Here is a 20,146-nt window from a genome sequence, read left to right as displayed (position 1 = left end):
TTCTGTTCAGCGGCGGCGGGCGATGGGCGGGGCCACGCAATGATGCAGGCAGCACGTTTCCGGCCTGAGTAACCGTCGCGTATTTGAGGAGGCACTTCAACTGGCAGTTACCAGCGCACTAGAAGCCTCCTAATCCGCCACCTCTGCCACCAGCGCCACAATGGGAGCTGTCCTGGGCGTTTGCTCCCTGGCCAGCTGGGTGAGTTTCGGGCCTGGAGTCTCCGTCGGGCGTGAGGTTTGGGCGGGGGTGGCGGTAGTGAGTCCCAACACTAGACCCGATCGGGCCTCGGCTGCAGGGGATCCGGGGTTGGAGGGACGGGCCCTGGGCTGTAGGGAGTATCCACTGGCCTAGGCGAAAATCGGAATGCCTCGCCATCGGGATTAGGGGGCTCACTTTCCGGGTTTGGTGAGGAATGTAGGAGGCCAGGCTGCCATTGTTTACAATTCCTGTTGCCCCGCCCCCGCGAGCCTTCCGGCATCTAGGTTCACCGGGAGCTGGAATACAACCAAGGAATGAGCTCCCACGGTGGGAGCTCTCTGGTTCATTTCCAAGCACCTTCTGAAGGTGGCGCCATTTAATTTGGGTGGCTTGTAATATTTTTATCCGTAGCACGGGATTTGTCAATGCTACTGAGTACGTGGCAGAGCTGTGATTTTAACCGAGGCCTGTCTGCAGCTTTGGTGCGAGGCGAAGAAGGCCTTGTTGATTGTTATTCAGAGTTGGAAGCCATGGTCTGAACTTGGGAACCTTGTACAAATCATTTATCTCTGCCTGTAAGACAAGGATTATCATCACCCCAGCATTCCTCCCTTGGAGAGCTGTTGTGGGATAAAGTGAATAAATAGGTTGAATCACTTTGTGGATTGTAAATGCCATATTTTAAAGAGGAAGTTTTAGGATTTATGGAATAGAATACCCTGAGTTCCCTCATATACTCACTTCAGAGGAACGTGGTTTCTTGAAGTCATTTCCTTGTTTCCTAATTCCCCAACTGATTTAATTGACGGAGGACTCAAATCTGAGCTCATTCCATGACTGTTGCTGAGGGACACTGTTTTCCAATCTTCAAGGTTGTTAATTTCAAATCAAATGTGCCAGTTCCTTGAGAGCAGTGGCTTTCCCAATTTTTTGACTTTGACCCAAAGTAAATAATTTCTGGATAGTTAATACCTCCATTTAGACACAAGTTTCATGAAACAATTCTTAGTTTTACCATCTACTGTACAATTTTTTTACTGCATTAAAAAATCCTGGTCAGTTGATTTTTACAATCCACTAGTGGGTCAAATTCAGTATTTACAAATAGATGTAGAAATGTATACCTCAGACAGTCATTACTCTGGCTGGGTAGCTTAGCTGTTTAGAGTGTTATCCAGACTTCCAAGTTTGGGGTTCGATCCCCCATGAGGGCACATACAATAATCAACCAATGAATACATAAATAAGTGGAACAACAAGTAGATGTTTCTCTCTTTCTCTCTCCCTCTAAAATCAATTAAGAAAAAAAAAAAAACAAGATCATTAACTAAGGAGTGAATTGGAGATTTGAAAGAAAAATGCCCTTCCTAGCCTGAACTTTGAATTTATGCCATCAAAGCATTTCTATCTATAAATGATTTTTCCATTTTATGAATCCCTTTTGTTTAATAGGAACAGCCCGGAGTTCAGGGAACCAGAGAATGGAATAAAGGAGGGGAAGGATAATAGGAAAGGAAGTCAGAAACCAGCAGGGAACCAAAGCATGCAGATACCCATTGTATGCTCTGGTAGGCCAATTTAAGGGCTTTGGCTTTTACTCCTAGGTGATATGGGGATCCGGAAAAGGGGAATGGTCTGATCTGATTGTGTTTCAACAAGGTTGCTGTGTGAAGAATAGATGGTAGAAAAGAATGAGCAAAGCAGTGTGGGGGAGGGAAAACTTCCACTCTGTTGGAGTTAGGGGCCTGTGAATTAAACCGATGGAAGGTCATCAAGAGAGAAGAGTTTGTGTGTGAGTGCAGCACATCCACACACAGAGCAGTGCTTGGTGATGAGCAGCTCAAATGGGTGGTTATTATATAAAGTTTATATTCCCAACTTAATGGGAAATGCGGTGGGAGAAGAGGGCTCCTATGGGAAGAACAAGTAAGTTTGTTTAGGAAAAACAAATGGGTTTTTAGGAGAACAAACAGGAGATAAGAATGTAATAATGATTTGTTTGTATAGATGCAGAGGTCTTTTTGTCTTCATGGCCATAAAACTCCTTTGGAGAGAGAACTTAGGGCCAGCCTCACACCCCCAAAGTTGCTGCTTTTAGAGGACAGCGCTCAGAAGGCTTTTTTCTTCATCTGTTCTGAATCTCGGGTGTTTTCATCTTAAAATACTCTTTATACTAGCTCTGGGTTCTGAGTGGGTCCCTGTAGCAGGGAGACTGGAACTACTGCATTAATCCAGATAAAAGATGCTGTTAGTGGCTCAGACTAATGTGATGGCTAAGGAAGCGGAGAAAGGGGTCAGATTCTGGGTATATTCTGAGGATAGAGCTAATGTGCTGACAGATTGGATGAGGGTTTCGGAAATAGAGAAGGCATCAAGGGTGACTCCAAGGTTCTCGGACTGAGTAACCAGAAGAATAGGGAAGTGACATAACATGTAGTAGGACAGGTCTGTCCCACAGTTCAGGCACCTTTACTTGATTCGTTTTGTGGCTGAATAATATTCCATTGTGTAGATATGCCAGATTTTACTTACCCATTCATCAGCTGATACACATTGGGTTGTTTTGCCTTTTGCCAGTTGTGAAGTGTTGAACATTCAGGTACAAGCTTCTGTTTAAATACCTGTTCCACTTGTTTATGTATGTATGTGTAGAAGTGGAATTACTGGGTCATACGGTAATTCAATGTTTAACTTTTTGAGGAGTTTCCAGGTTACCCATGCTCTTGCCATCATGTAATGCTGCTTTATGCGGTAACATCAGACTTGGTAACTAAGATTCTCAGTACATAACAAGTGCAGTTAGGTTGGTATTTTTCTCAGTATTAAGATACATTGTTTTTATTATTTTTATGTGAATATCTAGAAGGATAAGAGAAATCACTCAAAAATGCAAATTTTGAATGGCTGACAAATGCCAATACATCACAGAAACTTCTTAAATAACAACATTAATATTAATTGACTTCTCCAGTGGGGGCCACATAGGGCACATGGACGTTTCTGTGCCTCCCTCTCTTTCTCCCTCCCTTCTCCTCTCGAAAAAAAAAAAAAAAACTAAATAAAAATTTTTTTAAATATTAACTTCTATACCTTTTCCTTCATTGTTTTGATTACTACTTTATTCATCAATTTTGTAATATCATCTTCTTTAGCGTAAAGGGAAAGCAGTCTTTCCTCTAGCCTACTTGACCGAGGTCATTAAAAATAATAAGTAGTTAATAGCAGTTACTTGGTGGTGGTTTCTTTCCATTTTACAACTCATCATTGGCAGTGCCTCGTAAAACTTGAGGATTGTTAGCAGAACTGGGAAAACCACTGATCTGGTTACTATGGCTATGTAACAGACCACCCAGACTTAAAGACAGAAAACAGCAACTGCTCATAGCTTCTGTGGGTCAGAAATTCAGAAGGGGCACAGGCTGCGGAGGCTTGGCAGCTGGGTTGGAATCATCTGAAGGCCCATTCAGCCCAGGTTTGGACCTGGGTGGGGAGGACTCGGGGATGCAGAGACCAGCTTGGGCGCTGCCTCACGAGGCCTCTCCATGTGGATGGGCTCCCTCAAAGCACAGGGACCTCTGGGGACTTGGGCGTCTTGTGTGCTGGTTCTCAGCAGGAGAAACTGCAGTACCTTTTATGACCTAAAACTCAGAGTCAAGCAGTGTCAAGTTCCTCACATCCTGTTGAGGATATATTGTTTTTGGGGGTTTTGTTTTTTAAGATTTTATTTCTTTTTAGAGAGAGGAGGAGGTGAGAAAGAGGGAGAGAAGCATCAATGTGTGGTTGCCTCCCCCATGCCCCCAACTGGGGGACCCAGCCAGCAACCCAGGCATGTGCCCTGAACTGGGGATTGAACTAGTGGCCCTTTGGTTTGCAGGCTGGCGCTCAATCAATTGAGCTATACCAGCCAGGGCTCGATATATTGTTTTTAAATTCAACATGACCCCTGTATGAATGAATGTAAGTAAAATTTATTGGGCTTTTAATGTTTTAGGTACTGCGTTGAGTGCTTATTTAATACAGTGTTTGAGGGAGGAAAACTCCATTCCTGAGTCCGTTTGACAGATGGAGAAAAGGGTCCACTGAGACGCAGTGGCAGAAGTGATACTGAGTCCAGAGCCCGTGCTTTTCACCACTTCCTCCCTGCTGTACTTCCGTTAAAACCACGGAAGCCTTGTTCCCTTAATCCTCTCTTCTGCAACCCCTATTTCATGAAAAAGCCCACTGAAAAGTCTCAAATGGCTGTGTGTGCTCATTCCAGGTTCCGTGCCTTTGTGGTGGTGCCTCATGTTTGCTCTGCAGTTGCTGTCCCAACAGTAAGAATTCCACGGTGACACGCCTCATCTACGCTTTTATCCTCTTCCTGGGCGCCCTTGTATCCTGTATTATGCTGATGGAACCAATAGAAGAACAGCTGAAGAAGGTTAAGTAGAAGTAACAGAACCCTTACTGTACCAATGATTTTTATATTTCACAAAATTTTACTTTATTTTGACATTGACGTTCTTATTTATTACTTCACTCTTACGAAAGCCAGTCAAGTTCACTGTAATTTGGGGGTATAGTCAAGGCACAATATGAAGGTATTAGTCCTTTTCCAGAAATAAAGGAAGCCACGGTGAGCATCTTCAGGTTCAAGTCTGACAATGGGAGGAAAGGAGATGTTGAGAGAGTGTCCCTAAAACATTTTCTTTCCACGTGTTTAAGACGTAAACATTTAACCTGAACTAGGCCGTCACCTTTGGAAGGAGTGAGTTGTAGCATGAAAATTCATGGGAAGTGGGAGATACAACCTCATCAGTAGAAAAGAGCAAGGAAGAGAGTGTCTCGCTTTTACTTCCAAAATGCAAGTTACTTAATACTATTTGGTGACAGGAGTGTGAATGAACTGGAAGACAGAGAGAAATCCCACAGGACAGTCTTGCTGTTGTTGAAGTAGTCGTTTTACACGTTGAGGCTTCCTGTGCTGGGGTGGAACCTCTGTTTAAATGTGGGTGTTCTGTAACACTGAAACCATGTTTTCCAGATTCCTGGATTCTGTGAAGGGGAATTTACTTTCAAGGTGGCTGGTCTAAAGGCAAATAAAGATTGTGATGTGCAGGTCGGTTTTAAAGCTGTGTATCGAATCAGCTTCGCCCTGGCCATCTTTTTCTTTGCCTTTTCTCTGCTCATGATAAAAGTCAAATCGAGTAAAGATCCCAGAGCGGCAATACACAATGGGTATGTAAGGTTTATTTATTATTAACTTGATAATGCTATGGTGTGGGGCCCCCATTCAGCAGTGAATGTCGCCACCCTGATGGAAGCGGTGGAGTAGTGAGTCGGTGGCCCACGTGTGTTTCTGACCTGTTGCACGTGTGAGGGTGTGTCACTGTCATTTGCAGTCAGAGACCGTAGTAGCATGGAGGAGGGAGAGGGGACGAGGAGAGTGTTTTTGTTGTTGTTGTTTGTTTCTTTTTTTTAATATCTTTTGTTTCTTATTCCTAGATTTTTATTGAACACCCACGACACAGTTCAAGCGCTGTGTTAGGAACCACTTTTTTCCTTTCTATTGTTAAAAGATAAGCATGTGCATGATGTATTTAAACTCTACAGAAAGATAAACAGTGAATATATTTGGGCCACTGATTTACATATTTTGTTGTTTTCCGTATTCCTAGCCCGAGTTCCCCCGATTCTCATTTGAAGACAGAAGGGAGTTTTGTGAACTTTATTTTAACCCCTCTTTTACATGTGCAATAATCTAATTTCAGAGAGGTTACATAAATTGCTTGAGATCTCAGCCAGGGAGGATTGGAGCTGGGATTGAAACTCAGGCCTGTCCAGCTCCCAAGTCTGATTCTTTTTACTCTGCCGTACAAGGAGTCTTTAAAGATTGTGGACTAAAAGCCAGGTGTGCTCTTGGCTTTGCCAGTGATGAACTCGGTAACTGTGAGCCAGGGCACTTATGTATCCTGGGTTGTAGAGGAGGGTTGGGTGACGACCTTTCCCCAGACCTAATAGTTGCTCTATATCCAGGCAACATTGAACACTTCAGAATCTTAGAAAATTTCCCACCTTTAAGTGCTAAAAGTAGGGAAACTCTGAAGATACATGTTCTTTTTAATATGAATGTGAGTGAGCTGCTCTCTGTGCTGTTCTTAAATTGTGTAAAACACTGAATGAAGTAGCTTCATGTCAAATGAAGACCTTAGCCCAGACAGGCATGTTGAAAATGCTATTCAGGCTTACGTTTGCATTTTATAAACTAATTTTTTTAGCATAAGAGTGAAAACTACCATCACATAAATGCATTTTTTATATTCTCGTAGGTTTTGGTTCTTCAAAATTGCTGCCATTGTTGGCATCATGGTTGGCTCTTTCTACATCCCTGGGGGCCACTTCACCATAGGTACGGCTCACCATCGCGGGGCTCAGTTACCGTATGTCTGACTCTACAAGTGATTGAGTTAAAGCTGTGTGTTTGTTACTGATTGTGCAGACCTGACAAAGGAGGTGATGTCCAATTATATGACTCAGCACTACTATTAGGATATTGACTGGTTAAAGCCAGGAGGCATTCAGGTCACTTCTCAGCTGCTCTGGAACCGCCTTGAGTTGTGTGCTAATATTTTAATGGGTTATCTTCTTACTTGGCAGCACTGAGCTGATTAGAGAGCTTGTCAACATAAGGACTTGTAACTTGTGCTCTACTGCCTTTTTATTCTTCTTTAATTTTTAAATTGTATTTATTTTTCAAGAGAGGAGAAGGGAGGGAGAAAGAGAGGGAGAGAAGCATTGGTCTGAGAGAGAAACATCAATCAGTTGCTTCTCACATGCTCCCTAAGAACCAAACCTGCAATCTAGGCACATGCCTTGACTGGGAATTGAACCGGCGCCCTCTTGCTTTGTGGGAGGATGCCCAGCTGAGCCACGTCAGTCAGGGCTCTGCCATCCCTGACCATGGTGTCAGGTGACTTACATGGATTTCCACTGTGATTGTCTCCTGGAAAGGAAAGGAAGGGCTTCTAGTAGCATTGGGAAGGTCAGATCCTAGGCTCCCCTTGGCACACACTAGAGCAAGTTGTAAAAGGACTGAAACCCAACAGAACACTTCTCAGAGAATTACCTTTGAGTTTGGAATCAGTAATCCTGCCTTACTGCTGAGCAGAATATGCCTTTACCCCCTCTCTCTTACTTGAATTGAAATCTTTTTAGTTTGTTAGTTAACATTCTGAAAAGTTACCTCTATGGGAAAGAATAACTTTGTTCTTTTGGTTCGTAGCCTGGTTTGTTATTGGCATGATTGGGGCCTTCTTATTCATCCTTATCCAGCTGGTGCTATTGGTCGACTTGGCTCACTCTATAAACGAATCATTGGTAAATCGAATGGAAGAAGGAAACTCAAGGCGCTGGTATGCTGGTAGGTATCTAAACTCGCCCGTGAGAGCCATTCTGCATTATTCTGTGTTAAACAGGGAGTGCAAGAAAAATCTCCACTGATGGGAATATATAAACTTTCAAGGTTGAGCAGACTTTTTAAACTAATTTCCCATTGAGTTCATGGTGAAGTATATGCATTGCTGGAAGGGAGTAGCACAGATAGTATATCACTGGGTTTTCCCAGTTCATGTATTTTGAGATTTGTGACGTAACTACGTGTGTTTGGATAAGGAGAAGAGTTGTATTTAATGACATAGTTCTGGTTTTGATTTCCTCATTTCCCTGGACGAGGGGACTCAGATGCATTCTGTGGACGGGACGTCCGCTGACATGGGCAGAGGAGGTGGACAGTTCTCACTGAAGGCTTCATCCAGAGTGTGGCCGCACCTCTTGTACAATTTGTCTGGGGGACTCTGGAGCACTGTCCTGATCAGGAGCAGTGACCCAGCCAGACTTCAGTGTTAAGAATAGTGGCTGAGGTTCCTTGCCCTGACTCCCTCCCTTCTTCCAATTATAAAATAATAGATGCTCCATGTCAAGAACTTGAAAACCAAAATTCACAAAAGAAAAAAATTCCCCCACAATCTAACTTCCTGGTGATTGTTACTCAGTGTTGGCCTATTAGTGTAAATCCTTCTAGTCTTTTATCCTACGTGTACATGTGTACCTTCTGTGTATAAAAAAGTCATTGAAAAATGTGACTATGTTTGCGTCTTACTTATTTTTAACATATTGTATATTTGAATAGTTTCTAGTTTGACCTTTTTTAAAACTTAGAGATAGCTCGGGAATATGTTTGGCCGAGGGACAGCAATACACCTAATAACCTGCTGTCTGTGAGCACCTTCCCGATTATTTCCTTGGAATAAATTCCCAAAAGCAGAAGAGTCAGAGGGTGTGAATCTTGTAGATGCTCAGTACATGTTACCAGATTGTCCGGTTTTCCTTTCATATTACTTATTTAGGGTGCTTCTTTTTAAATTGAAAAAGAAAAAACATAGAACCATTTTTACCATAAACACAGATGATAGAATTTTATCAAGAAGAAAACATGTAGCTACCAGCCTGCAATAACCCACTTTTCTCTCTGGATGCATCCGCTGTTACCGGACCTGTGTGTATTTGTGCGCGTCTGCTTGTTTTTGTACTTTTTGTACTTAAATGTCAGGAGCTTTACACTGTGTGTTGTCCCATGACCTGCTCTTTCACTTACTGTGTGATGAGCATCCCCCCTGCCAGTGAACAGAGGTGTGTCTCATCCGTGAGCAGCTGCGTGATACTCCAGTCTGCACTTCCCGGTGTCCGTGTCACGGCGCACCGTAATGGATTCAGGCACTGCCCTGTTGTTAACAGGCCCCTGGTAGTGTTTATAATGACGGCTTATTGCAGGAAAAGATTTTTTAAACTGTCTATCACCATTATGGGTTGGGAATCCTGAAACTCTCCTCCTTTCTGACTAATAAAATTTTATTTCATTTTTTACCTATCTTGGTTCATTCCAGCCCTAGAAGAATAATGAATGATAGGTTTGCCATACTTTTCCGTAACTAAAACTAAGAGAGATCTTGTGTGTTCAGATAGAAGACATTAGGAACTGTGCTAGTGACTTAATGTGTCATATATATGGATCATTTAAACATTGCAAAATCCATTGCGATTGAGATCAGCAGAAATGAGTTTCTCAAGTAAGCTTGTGCTTTGAATGAAACACAGTTGGTGTGAGAGACTGTGTAGTGTTTTCTCTTAGAGCAAATTGTTTATTACTCACGTGAAAGAAAGGAACATCGCTTTAGATATTTGAAAATTAGCAATTAAGCCACTTTCCCACAATGACGTGGTCTTGTTGTGACAGCAAACGGGGGTTTGCAGCCTGTGGCTGCACATGAAGGACAGCCGTGAGAGGCGCCTGTCGTGTGTCTGCCGACACCATCCCTGGCCTTTCAGCTTCGCTGTGAACTGGGCCATTCTGAGGGTCAAGCAGTTGTCTGGGCTCCTAAGAAAAGCTGATAATGAACAATATTGAGCACGTACTGAGAATTTACTCTGGCTGGTATGATCAGATGCCTGGTTTTTCAACCCACAAAACCAAGCTAGGTAATCCAGGGAGCGGATTCAGTCGTTGGGTCGGTTTTGTCATTTACCAGTGAGCCGACTCTCACAGTCTGAGACTCAACCGTGGGCCTTCCATCTTTTCACCTCGAACTAGTAACCACCGTAAAAGTGACCTAATGTCTCTGTTTTCATAGAGTGGAAGAAAAACTGGTCTTGATAAAAGTTGTTAGACTTGTGGGCATTTATATTGGCTTTCCTTTTTTATTTTTGTTCTTTCAGTTTTACTGTCTGTCACAAGCACCCTGTACATCTTGTCACTCGTCACCGTCGGCTGGCTCTATGCACACTACACCAAGCCAGACGGCTGCACAGAAAACAAGTTCTTCATCAGCATCAATCTGATCCTTTGCATTATTGTTTCTATTGTATCGATCCTTCCAAAAATTCAGGTATGGTCGTGTTCTGCTGCTTCCTCCAGTGAGATTTTTAATTAATGCTGTCCTTGAAACCAGGGTAGCCCTTTATGTGAATGTATGTGCATTTTTACCCCATTTAAACATTTCTCCAATTATACCTAGAGACTATAAAATGTGCCATTGAGTTGCCTGTGTTATAATCAAATGAATAATTTCCCTATCATTTAAAAAAATGTAGGTAACCTGAGAATTGATAATTTTTATGATTGTTTACTTCGAAAGACTGATTCTTATAAATCATTAGCCAAGGTATTTTAGGGGAATTAACTAGGAAAAAAATAATTGATTTCTGTGGCTGGCTTAGTTAGAAGGCTCGTCCAGTCCCCATTCAGGGTACATGCCTAGGCTGTGGTTTGACTGATGTTTCCCTCTCTCTCCCCACCCCCTTCTTCTCTCTTTAAAATCAATAAACATATTCTTAGGTGATGGTTAAAAATAAATAGATAAATAAAACTCATGCTCCTGAGTTTCATCACTTAAATGCCATACTTAAATTCATGGAGTTTTATATATGAAGTTTGAGAACATCTAGACCTCACCTCTCTTTTTAAAAGTGAGAAAAGTGAGAGTTCCAGACAGATGGTGGGTGACCTCGCTAGTTAGTGGCAAAGCGGGGTTTACAGTCCACCACGCAGAGAGACTGTAAATGGGAACCCTTGTGTGGTGCACAGGAACCCACAGGATTGTGAAATGCCCAGAGAACCAGTGCTGCTTCTTTCCTGGTTCTTTTCCAAGCTAACTAAACAGAAAGGTACTTGGCATCTTTCAACTGTGGAGAAGGAGCAGAGGGTTCTTAGTTAATGACAACCCAGTGGGTCCCGGGGAAGCACACTGGGTTTTAGGAAGTCCGCCCTGCAGCTCCTGCGGCATTGTTTTCTGTTTGATTCCGTAGGAACACCAGCCTCGTTCCGGCCTCCTGCAGTCCTCTGTCATCACCGCCTACACCATGTACCTCACATGGTCAGCCATGACCAACGAGCCTGGTAAGGGAATGGCAATAGCACATTCACGTGATGAAAAGAAAGTAGGAAATGACCCCTTCGGTAGCGTAAAAACCAGAGCTAGAGCAGATGGCAAATAAGTGAATAGACAACTCCACTGAAATGTATAATGTTCACTGTTTGCAGATGTTTACCTTTCAAGTTTTCTTCTCCATGTCTGTTCATAGCTATTCATAGCTGACAGGCGGTCCCACACCTTTTTGGCACCAGGGACCGGTCTCTTGGAAGACAGTTTTTCCAGGGACTAGGTGGTGGGGATGGTTTCGGGTGATTCAATAGCATTACATTCAAGTTCACCTCCTGCTGTGCGGCCCGGTTCCAGTCCGAGGTTGGGATCCGCTCATTAAAAGACCGCACACGCAGTCCTTTATGCTGGTCTATTTATGCTAGTCCTTTATGCTTTTCCCAGGCCTAAGTCAAACTAGTTAAGAGCTAGACAAGGCAACATTGTTGAGGCCTTGTGTAGAATTGTTTTAATAGAATTTTACTTTGTGTTCCTGGCTATAGAGCCTGTAGCTACAGGAAATCTCTTGTAGTTACTATAGGATTGTCTCTCAGGGTATTCAGTGGGTTCCTTTGAAAGGAAAACAGTTATCACAGATCCTCTAATGATGACTCAACTTACTGTATTCCCGTATAAGTGTGTAACAGCAAAAGTAGGGATAAGCACCTTGTGCCTGAAGCCTCTGCGTGGTTGTACAACCGAGAAGATTTATCAGTTCAACTTCAAAACCAGTCACATCAAGATGGATGTTTATGAAATCTGACAAATGATTGTTTCTTTTTTTCTGAAACTAGAAAAAAAGTGTCATGGCTTGCAACACAAATATGTTACTGACCACCAAGTTTCAGGTCCCTTTAAAGACAGGGAAGCGTTCCCATGTGTCACGACCGAATGTATCCCACGCCCCTCAAAGCCCTTCTTGGGACAAGAGGAGTTACGACTAAGGCTAATGCAGCATTTCCCGTTTTCAGATCGTTCCTGCAACCCGGACCTGCTGAGCATCATCACACACGTGACCTCACCAACCTTGGCTCCTGGAAATGCCACTGCCGTGGTCCCTACCTCTGCTCCACTGTCACAGAGTGGGCATTTTCTGGATAAACACACTGTCTGGGGGCTGGTCATCTCTGTTATGTGCCTTTTGTATTCTAGGTAAGTTAAAAAATACTTAAGATTCGGATGAAGGTTGAAGATAGACTGAAGCAGCTATTTTGCCTTTAAAAAGCAGACTGAAGAATTTTTTTAAATAGCCTAATGGGCCCTGGCTGGGTTGCTCAGGTGGTTGGAGCGTCATCTTGTACACTAGAAAGGTTGTGGGTTCGATTCCCAGTCAGGACACACCCAGGAGGCAACCAATGGATGTTTCTCTCTGACTCTCCCCCCAACTCTCCTGCTCCCTGTCCTCTTTCCTTGCTCTCTGAAATCAGTGAACATACCCTTGAGTGAGGATTTTTTTAAAAAGGAAAGGAAAAAAACAGTCTAACTCTTCTTTATTAAAAGTTCTTGATTTGCCTCAGTTACAAGCCATGTATGCTTCTTAAAGTTCATCAGATTCTCTCGTCAAATAATTCCTCCCAACCTTCCAAAGAAACAGTTTCTCATTCATACGAGAGGCAAACTCCGTGACCGACCTAGGTCAGCTAGAATAGTGCCTCTGAAAATTGGCTTTTTGTTTAAAAAAAAAATTCCTGATCATTGTGAATAATTCAACAACTACAGAATATGCACACCTAATGTAAAAGGTTCTAGTAAATCCAAGGCCCCAGATATGGCCTATGTTAGCAGTTAGCACTGATCCTCCCACTCATTTTTATTGATATTTTCCCACAAAATAGCATATATTACCTTAATTATTTTAAAATAGGCAATAAAAATTGATAAGGATATGTTCACATAAATTAATAATGTGAGAAAAGTGTAAGATAGAATATGAAAGTGTCCTTCCTCCGAATTTACCTCTTCCGTGGTTAGCATTTGGTACATGTTATTTTAGGGTTTTTATCCTTTGCTTATATTTACTGCACAGGCAGCCTGTGGGCCAGTCGGGCCCTCCACCTGGTTTTATCCAGCCCGGCACCTTGTTTCTACCTGGCAGCAGCGCCAAGCTCCTCGCCCCTAGTTAAGCAGTAGTTACATGTACACGGTCCCAAAATGACGTCCGGCCCTTGGAAGGCAACCCTGAGGCTGATGTGGCCCCTGGTGAAGATGAGTTTGACACCCTGATGCTGTCAACCTGTCTATCTATTTAACTAAATATAACTATATATAGCTAAATATAGTTTAATTTATATCACTTTGTATATTGTTTTAAAAATAGGAACATGCTACATAAATACACAGACTGTTCTGAAATGTGAATTTGTTATAATCTGGAAGGCTTTCCATAATACCGTGTGCAAATTTACCTCTGGTTTTGAAGGATTGCTTTAAATGGGGGTTGGCAGACTTCAGCCCTGGGCTGTCTGCCCGTTTTTGTGAGTAGTTTCCTTGGAACACAGTTGTGCTCTTTTGTTTTCATACTGTCTGTGGCTACGGTTGGTTTCGCCTTCGGGATTTTTTTTTTTTTTTTAGGAATAATTTACCTACTACAGAATTAACCCTTTAAAAATGTGAATTTTAGCCCTGGCTAGTGTAGCTCAGTGGATTGAGCACAGGCCTGTGAACCAGAGGATAGCGGTTCGATTCCCAGTCAGGGCACATGCCTGGGTTGCAGGCCAGTTCCCAGTAGGGGACGCATGAGATGCAACCATACGTTAATACTTCTCATCCTCTCTCCTTCCCTTCCCCTCTAAAGATAAATAAATAAAATCTTTCCAAAAAAAGTGAATTTAAAAAAAATTCAGAAGTGTTTTATTATATTCACAGTTGTACAAAAATCAGCACACTCAGTTTGAACACGTTGTGTACCCAGAAACCCCGTGCTCAGCAGCAGCCAGTCCCCATTCCCGTCCGCCAGCCCTGGCAGACAGCTGTCTTTCTGGCCCTAGGTTTGCTCATTCGGGTGTTCTGTGCATATGGAAGCATGCGGTGTGTGCTCTTTCGTGACTGGCCTCTTCCACTTGGCAGGTGTCTTCAAGGGTCATCTGTGTTGTGCGCGTGCCAGTGTTTCATTCCTTCCCGTTGTTGGAAATAATGTGCGGTCGTGTGGCTGTAGCACACTGTGTGGGTCCGCGCACCGGGGGATGGACACCCGGGTGTTTCCCCTGTGGGGCTGTCGTGACTGCTGTTGCTCTGAATGTGTGTGTACACATTCTTCGTGTGGGCGTAAGTGTTCCGTTCTCGGGGTTGTGTATGTACCTGTGAGCCGAATTACTGGATTGTGTGGCACGCCCTGTTTACTCTTCGAGGAGCTGCCGAAGCATCTTCCGGAGCGGCCACACCATGTCACGGGGCTCTGACTGCAGGACCTCCGGGTCCCTGCACTGTCGTTCTGGTCGTAGCCATCAGGAGGGTGGGCAGCGGCACTTCTTTACGGCTCTGCTTCACGTTGCCCTGGTGACTAACGAAGCTGACCATTCTTCACGTGCTTATTGGCCATTTTTGTATCTTCTTGAAGAAATGTCTATTTTAATCTTCTGCCTATTTTAAAATTAGGGTTCTTGTCTTTTTATTGATTTTTAATATGGTTTGAGACGTAGGGCCCAACTTTGTCCTGTGGTATGTGGATGCCCAGTGGTCCCAGCGCCCGTTTTTGAAAAGACTATTCCTTCCCACTGACTTGCCCTGGCGTCCTTACCCTGGCCGTTACATTCAGTCGACCATGGATGTAATGGCTTGTTTCTAGACTCGTAATTGTACTGCACTGGTATATACGTTAATCCTTACGCCAGTACCACTTTTATGATTAGTGTTTCTTTGTGGTAAGTTTTGAAATCAAGAATTGTGAGTCATCCAAATTTGTTCTCTTTTGAGATTCTTTTGGCTGTCCTCAGTCCCTTGCATTTCCATGTAAATTTTAGGTTCAGCTTGCAATTTTTGCCCCCTCAAAAAAAGTAGTTGGGATTTGAAGGGGATTGCATTGAATCTGTACATCAACTTGGAGAGTGTTACCATCTCAACAATATTAAAGCTTCTAGTCCATGAACATGGGATGTCTCATTTAGGTCTTTAATTTCTTTCTGAGTATTTTTTGATGGTGTTGTCAAAGAGATTGTTTTCTTATTTTCTAGGCTGTTCATTGCTATGCATAGGAATGTATTTTTTTTTGGTATATTATATCCTTCAGGGTGGTTCATTGATTCTGAGTGTGTCTTCCTTAAGACTTCCCATATACAAGGTCAGGTCATCTGCAGATAGAGATTGCTTTACTTTTTCTTTTCCAATCTGGATGCCTTTATTTTTTTCTTGGGTAGTTGCTCTAGCTTGAACCTCCAGCACAATGTTGGATGGAAATGATGAGAGTGGAGTGCTTGTCTGTGTTCCTGCTCCCGGGGGGAGCTTACTCTCACCGTTAAGTACGGGTTCAGCACCGGGTTTTTCACAAAGGCCCTTTATTTATTTTTTTAGAAAGTTTTTCTCTGTTCTTAGTTGGAGCATTTTTGTCATTTTGAGAAGGTATTAGAGTTTATCAAAAGGCTATTTTTTTTAATGCCGATAGAGGTGACCATGTGATTTTTGTCCTTTATTTGTATGTACTTTGTTATTGAGTCATTCAACAAACTTCAGTGAGCATCTGCCATGTGCCAGAAAAGCAGAGATGACTAAGGCCATTGTTGGCCAGGAGTTCTGTGGATCTTGAGGAGGACAGCAGCGGCATGTGTCACAACAGAGGGAGGCACCGAGAGCTGTGGGGTTCAACCCAGCCTGGTGATGGGGCGATGCCAGAGGAGGATTTCCAAAGGGCGGGGTACATGGCCAGAAAACTGCAGGGTGAGGAAGTTAGCTGCAGGGAGGCTGGAGGGCGGTACATTCCAAGAGCAGAAGAGGTACTTGCAAAGGCACGGACGTAGACATTGAGAGCACAGTGTTTTGGGAAACTCCTAAGCAGTTAATCCATCAAGTAGTGACTGGTAAGCATGCTGTCTGTAACTTCAGGGCTTTCAGAAGGCCGCCAGGCCCCAGAGTAGGAGCGGTTCAGAAATAACCGTCACGTGCAGAGGCAGCACGTCGTCTCCACGGTCCATTTCTGATGTTTTCCTTGGGATCACTTTCTAGCGTACGCACGTCCAGCAATAGCCAAGTAAGCAAGCTGACCCTGTCAGGGAGTGAAAGTGTGATCCTTCGTGACACAGCTACCAATGGTGCCAGTGACGAAGAAGAGGGACAGCCTCGGCGGGTTGTGGACAACGAGAAAGAGGGAGTTCAGTACTACTACTCCGTCTTCCACTTTATGCTGTTCCTGGCTTCTTTGTACATCATGATGACCGTGACCAGCTGGTACAGGTAGGAGACGCAGGCAACACCGTTGGAAGACCACGTAGCCCCCTTGATCTGCCTATAAAACCTCCATCCGTTTTTCTGACCTTAGAATCTCCTCCTCTTACCTGTATGATAAGGCTGTGTTCAGTACAGACTCTTCCCTAAAATACTTTGGACTTTTTCTCCTTTTGGATTTACAGTCCAGCTGGAATTCTTACAGTGCAGGTTATAAGCAGCTCTTCCAGACCTGGGTGCTTGAGAGAGGAGATCCTGACACAGAGCGACCGGCCCGTCTCCGTGCTCTCATGTTTCTGTGACTAGGGAGGGCCGTGCAGAGCATCCCGACCAAGGGAATGATGGGTAGGGAGGGAACAAGGAGGCCATTGCAGTCTAGACGTTCAGCAGTATCTAGAACAGCCAGCTGTTCCTAAAGAACCTTGCCCGCAGGTTAGTTGTTGGGGTTCTTCATGCTGGCAAGAAGATAAAAGCTGTTTGAGAGGCAGAGTTCCCTGCTGGTAAGAACTAAAACAGCAGCTTCCTCCAGTCCCTGCTAGAACCTTCCCAGGGAGCAGCGTCAGTCAGGTTTCCCTGGAGAATGTTCTGGCTTTGGCTGGGGCTGCTCCCGGTGGAGGTCCAGCTCCTTTTCCTGACTCTCTTCTATTTCCTTAGCCCTGACACCGAGTTCCAGAATGTGACCAGCAAGTGGCCAGCTGTGTGGGTCAAGATCAGCTCCAGCTGGGTCTGCCTCCTCCTCTACGTTTGGACCCTCGTGGCTCCACTCATCATCACCAGTCGAGATTTCAGCTGAGCCCCGAGGGCCACAGACACCGCTGAAGTTCATAGGCTGCCTTTGCTGGAAGCCCCGCTACTTCTGCTTCAACTAAAATAGTCAGTGAACGCTTGGCGGATTTGACTGTATGAAGGTTCATAGCTGAGGGCGAGACTGAACTATGATGGGTGCAGGATCTGAACTTTACATGTATATTGTGCTCATTTTTAAGGATATGGTGCAAAGGGAACATTTTTGCATTGTAAAGTAAAACTACAGCTGTGCTGTTGAGAGAGTTCTTTATTAAGACCTTAGGTTCCTACAACTTTGATGTAAAATATAAGATAGAGAAATATCAGATATTGGAGCCCATCGTTAATATATTTCTATCGCAATATCCTTAAAGAGCAGGAGAAAGGTAATAATGTGTCTGTGTGGCAGGTTTCCTCTGTGGACGTCTTCACGGGTGTGGCGCGAGCGCTCCGTTCTGTCCTGCAATGCTCAGCAGGTGTGACATCCCAGTGCTTGGGCGCCGTGCTGTGCGCGCGTCCTTCCCGAGCGGGCTTGCTGATAGGGCCACTGCTTCTGCAGCTTGAGTTTTTCATTTTTTTTAATACTATGGCATTGATGCTGCTTGATTTTAGTCTGGCTTTGCCAGAACATTAATTTCAAAAAATACTTTATAGGTTTTGTTAAAATGAAGATTCACTCGGGAAAACACTGCACCTTTAGTATATGTAATTAATTATGTTATGAATATGTAAAAGTAAAATGCATGTGAGTTATATTTGCACTATAAGGTATTTGATTAAAATAGACTTACGCTTTTAAGGCCCTTTCTTTAACAGCTTTTACGGATTCGCAGCCATTCTATATTTTTAAGAGTTATGTGAGCAGGCAGATTTATCAGACATCTAACAGAATGCACCTATTCCTTCTAAAACTTAAGGGCTAGTGAGTAAAGTCTTAAACTCATTGAAAAAAATTGTCCTAATAAATACCATTGGGTGAGACGCTTGGGTGGGTGAGAGGCAGGGGCAGGAACGTCAGGAATCCTCCAGAAGAGGTTTTGTGCAAGGAGACAGAAGTTTGTTCTTTCGACCAAGATTTGCTCTCTGTTCTTTGCCGGCCCTCAGGTGCTGGGATACAACACCTTCCCTGCCACCTTGGACTTAGTGTCCTGGAGGGTGGAAGCGAGCTGGCGAGTAGTGTGGTATGGTATCACTGGTGCTGTGATTCTGGAACTGCAGAGAACTCAAAGAAGAGGTGCCCGGTGCAGGGGCGCCACCGTAGGCTTCCTGGGAAAAGTGATGTCAGCCCAGGCCTGTTAGGGGCTGCCAAGGAAGAAATGGGAAGGGAGTGGCTTTGCTGAAGAGGGGACAGAACTGCCTGTTAAAGGCAGGGAGACTTAAAAAAAACTTAGGAAGCTGCGATAGGGAGAAATGGGCAGGGACCAGGTTATAAAAGGCTTTGTAAACCTCACAAAAGAGTTGGACCTTAGGCTGAAGGCCGAGGGGAGCTGTGTCTTCAATCACCGTATGTTGGAGGATGGGTTTAAAGAGAGAAAACCAGGGTAGCCCATGTAAGATTTGAAAAGGAGATGTAAGTGTGGATGCGGAGAAACTGGTAGCTCAGAGCTACTTAGTCATTAAAATTTAAAAATTCGCAGTGTTTAGATGTGGGGGAGGTCGATTCCTGGGTGATTCTGGTTTAAGGACCTGCATCAGTGGTGGTTCCATCTCTGTGGTGAGGGGCAGGAAGAGGGACACGATGTGCCAGGAGGATGAGGGTGTGGTGCCTGGGGGTGGCCAGGAGCATAATGCCTGGAGGTCTGGCTGGTCTGCATCAGTCTTGCCATTTTCTGCCTGTCAAACAGCTCACATTGATTGAATCTATACTAAGCTTTATGATGCTGGACAAATGACTACCTGTCTGAGCCCCATTGTTTTCCCTGTTTGAACAAAAGGTAGTACCTACTACCTTAGAGAGCAATGCTACTTTGCAGAGTGCTCAACCCATTTTAAGCACTCGGGTAGTAGCTGGTAATCTCAGTAAGGGCTAAACAATCTTAGTAAGAGACTAGACAATATTCAAAGGTCAGAGATTTTCAGCCAAAACCTAGCGCAGGCTAGATTCGAGTGTTCTTACAGAATTAAACACAGGGCACATGGAGGACACAGGCTCAGCTGGGGTGGACGTGGGCAGGGCTTGACAGGGATGGTTGGAACCACTGTCTTCTAAACCAGTGGTTTACACTGGACATAGGACCAAGGTTGTAAGGGACTTGGGGGGGCAGGTAGGGGAGGTTCAGCCCTTTTCCAGTGTGAAGCAGACACCCCTCTTCCTGACAGAGGCCAGCCGGATTGAACCCATTCAAGGTCGTCCTAAGCTCTAAAAACATGATGTATCAACTCCCCCCACCTTATGTAATTTAAAATAAAAGCAATACTAAACTGTAAAATAACTGTAATAAAGTCCAATAAAGTTTTTTAATTTTTTCTTGATAATTTTGATACTAATTTGAAATTACAAATTTTCTTTAAAAACTAGGGGGCAGTGTGCCTGCTGTTTGGTTTTGTACCCTGAGAATACGTTCGGTTGGAAACCCAGTAGTCTGCCCAAGACTCAAGTAAATTATCCACACGGGTGCTGAGTTTCAGACAAGCGTGAATGTCGGCATTTTAAGTCCAGGATAAGACTGTAAAGCAGTATCGGAGTGCATTTTGAATTGTCACACCTCATGGTGTCACCTCACTTCAGATCAGAAGTGTTCTGTCACCATACACAGGCCTGCTTGTCTCCCGAGGTAGCAGATTGAGGGCCCCGGCTTGGAGGTCTGTGACATGCTGGAGGGGTTCATCTGGGGCA

General features: G+C 44.0%; 2 protein-coding genes across 5 annotated transcripts in view; one reads left to right on the top strand and one right to left on the bottom strand.

Moving 5' to 3' along the window:
• The window catches only part of LOC119063285 (cAMP-dependent protein kinase inhibitor gamma), a 125,589-nt gene that overhangs the window by 73,893 nt on the left and 31,550 nt on the right, over positions 1–20,146 (bottom strand). The gene's annotated exons all lie outside the window — the stretch shown is intronic.
• On the top strand, positions 40–19,786 carry SERINC3 (serine incorporator 3). Its single transcript, XM_037164556.2, has 10 exons — positions 40–199; positions 4,458–4,619; positions 5,223–5,416; positions 6,508–6,587; positions 7,461–7,598; positions 9,950–10,119; positions 11,039–11,129; positions 12,123–12,303; positions 16,306–16,533; positions 17,179–19,786. Exons 1-10 carry the CDS (start codon positions 161–163, stop codon positions 17,315–17,317), a joined length of 1,422 nt encoding a protein of 473 aa, XP_037020451.2. The 5' UTR covers positions 40–160; the 3' UTR covers positions 17,318–19,786.

This window comes from Artibeus jamaicensis, unplaced genomic scaffold (genome assembly GCF_021234435.1).
Source record: "Artibeus jamaicensis isolate MK-2021 breed Jamaican fruit bat unplaced genomic scaffold, CSHL_Jam_final contig_685, whole genome shotgun sequence".
NCBI lineage: Eukaryota > Metazoa > Chordata > Mammalia > Chiroptera > Phyllostomidae > Artibeus > Artibeus jamaicensis.
Note: the sequence above shows the minus strand (reverse complement) of the source record. Positions and strands in the feature narration are given on the sequence as shown.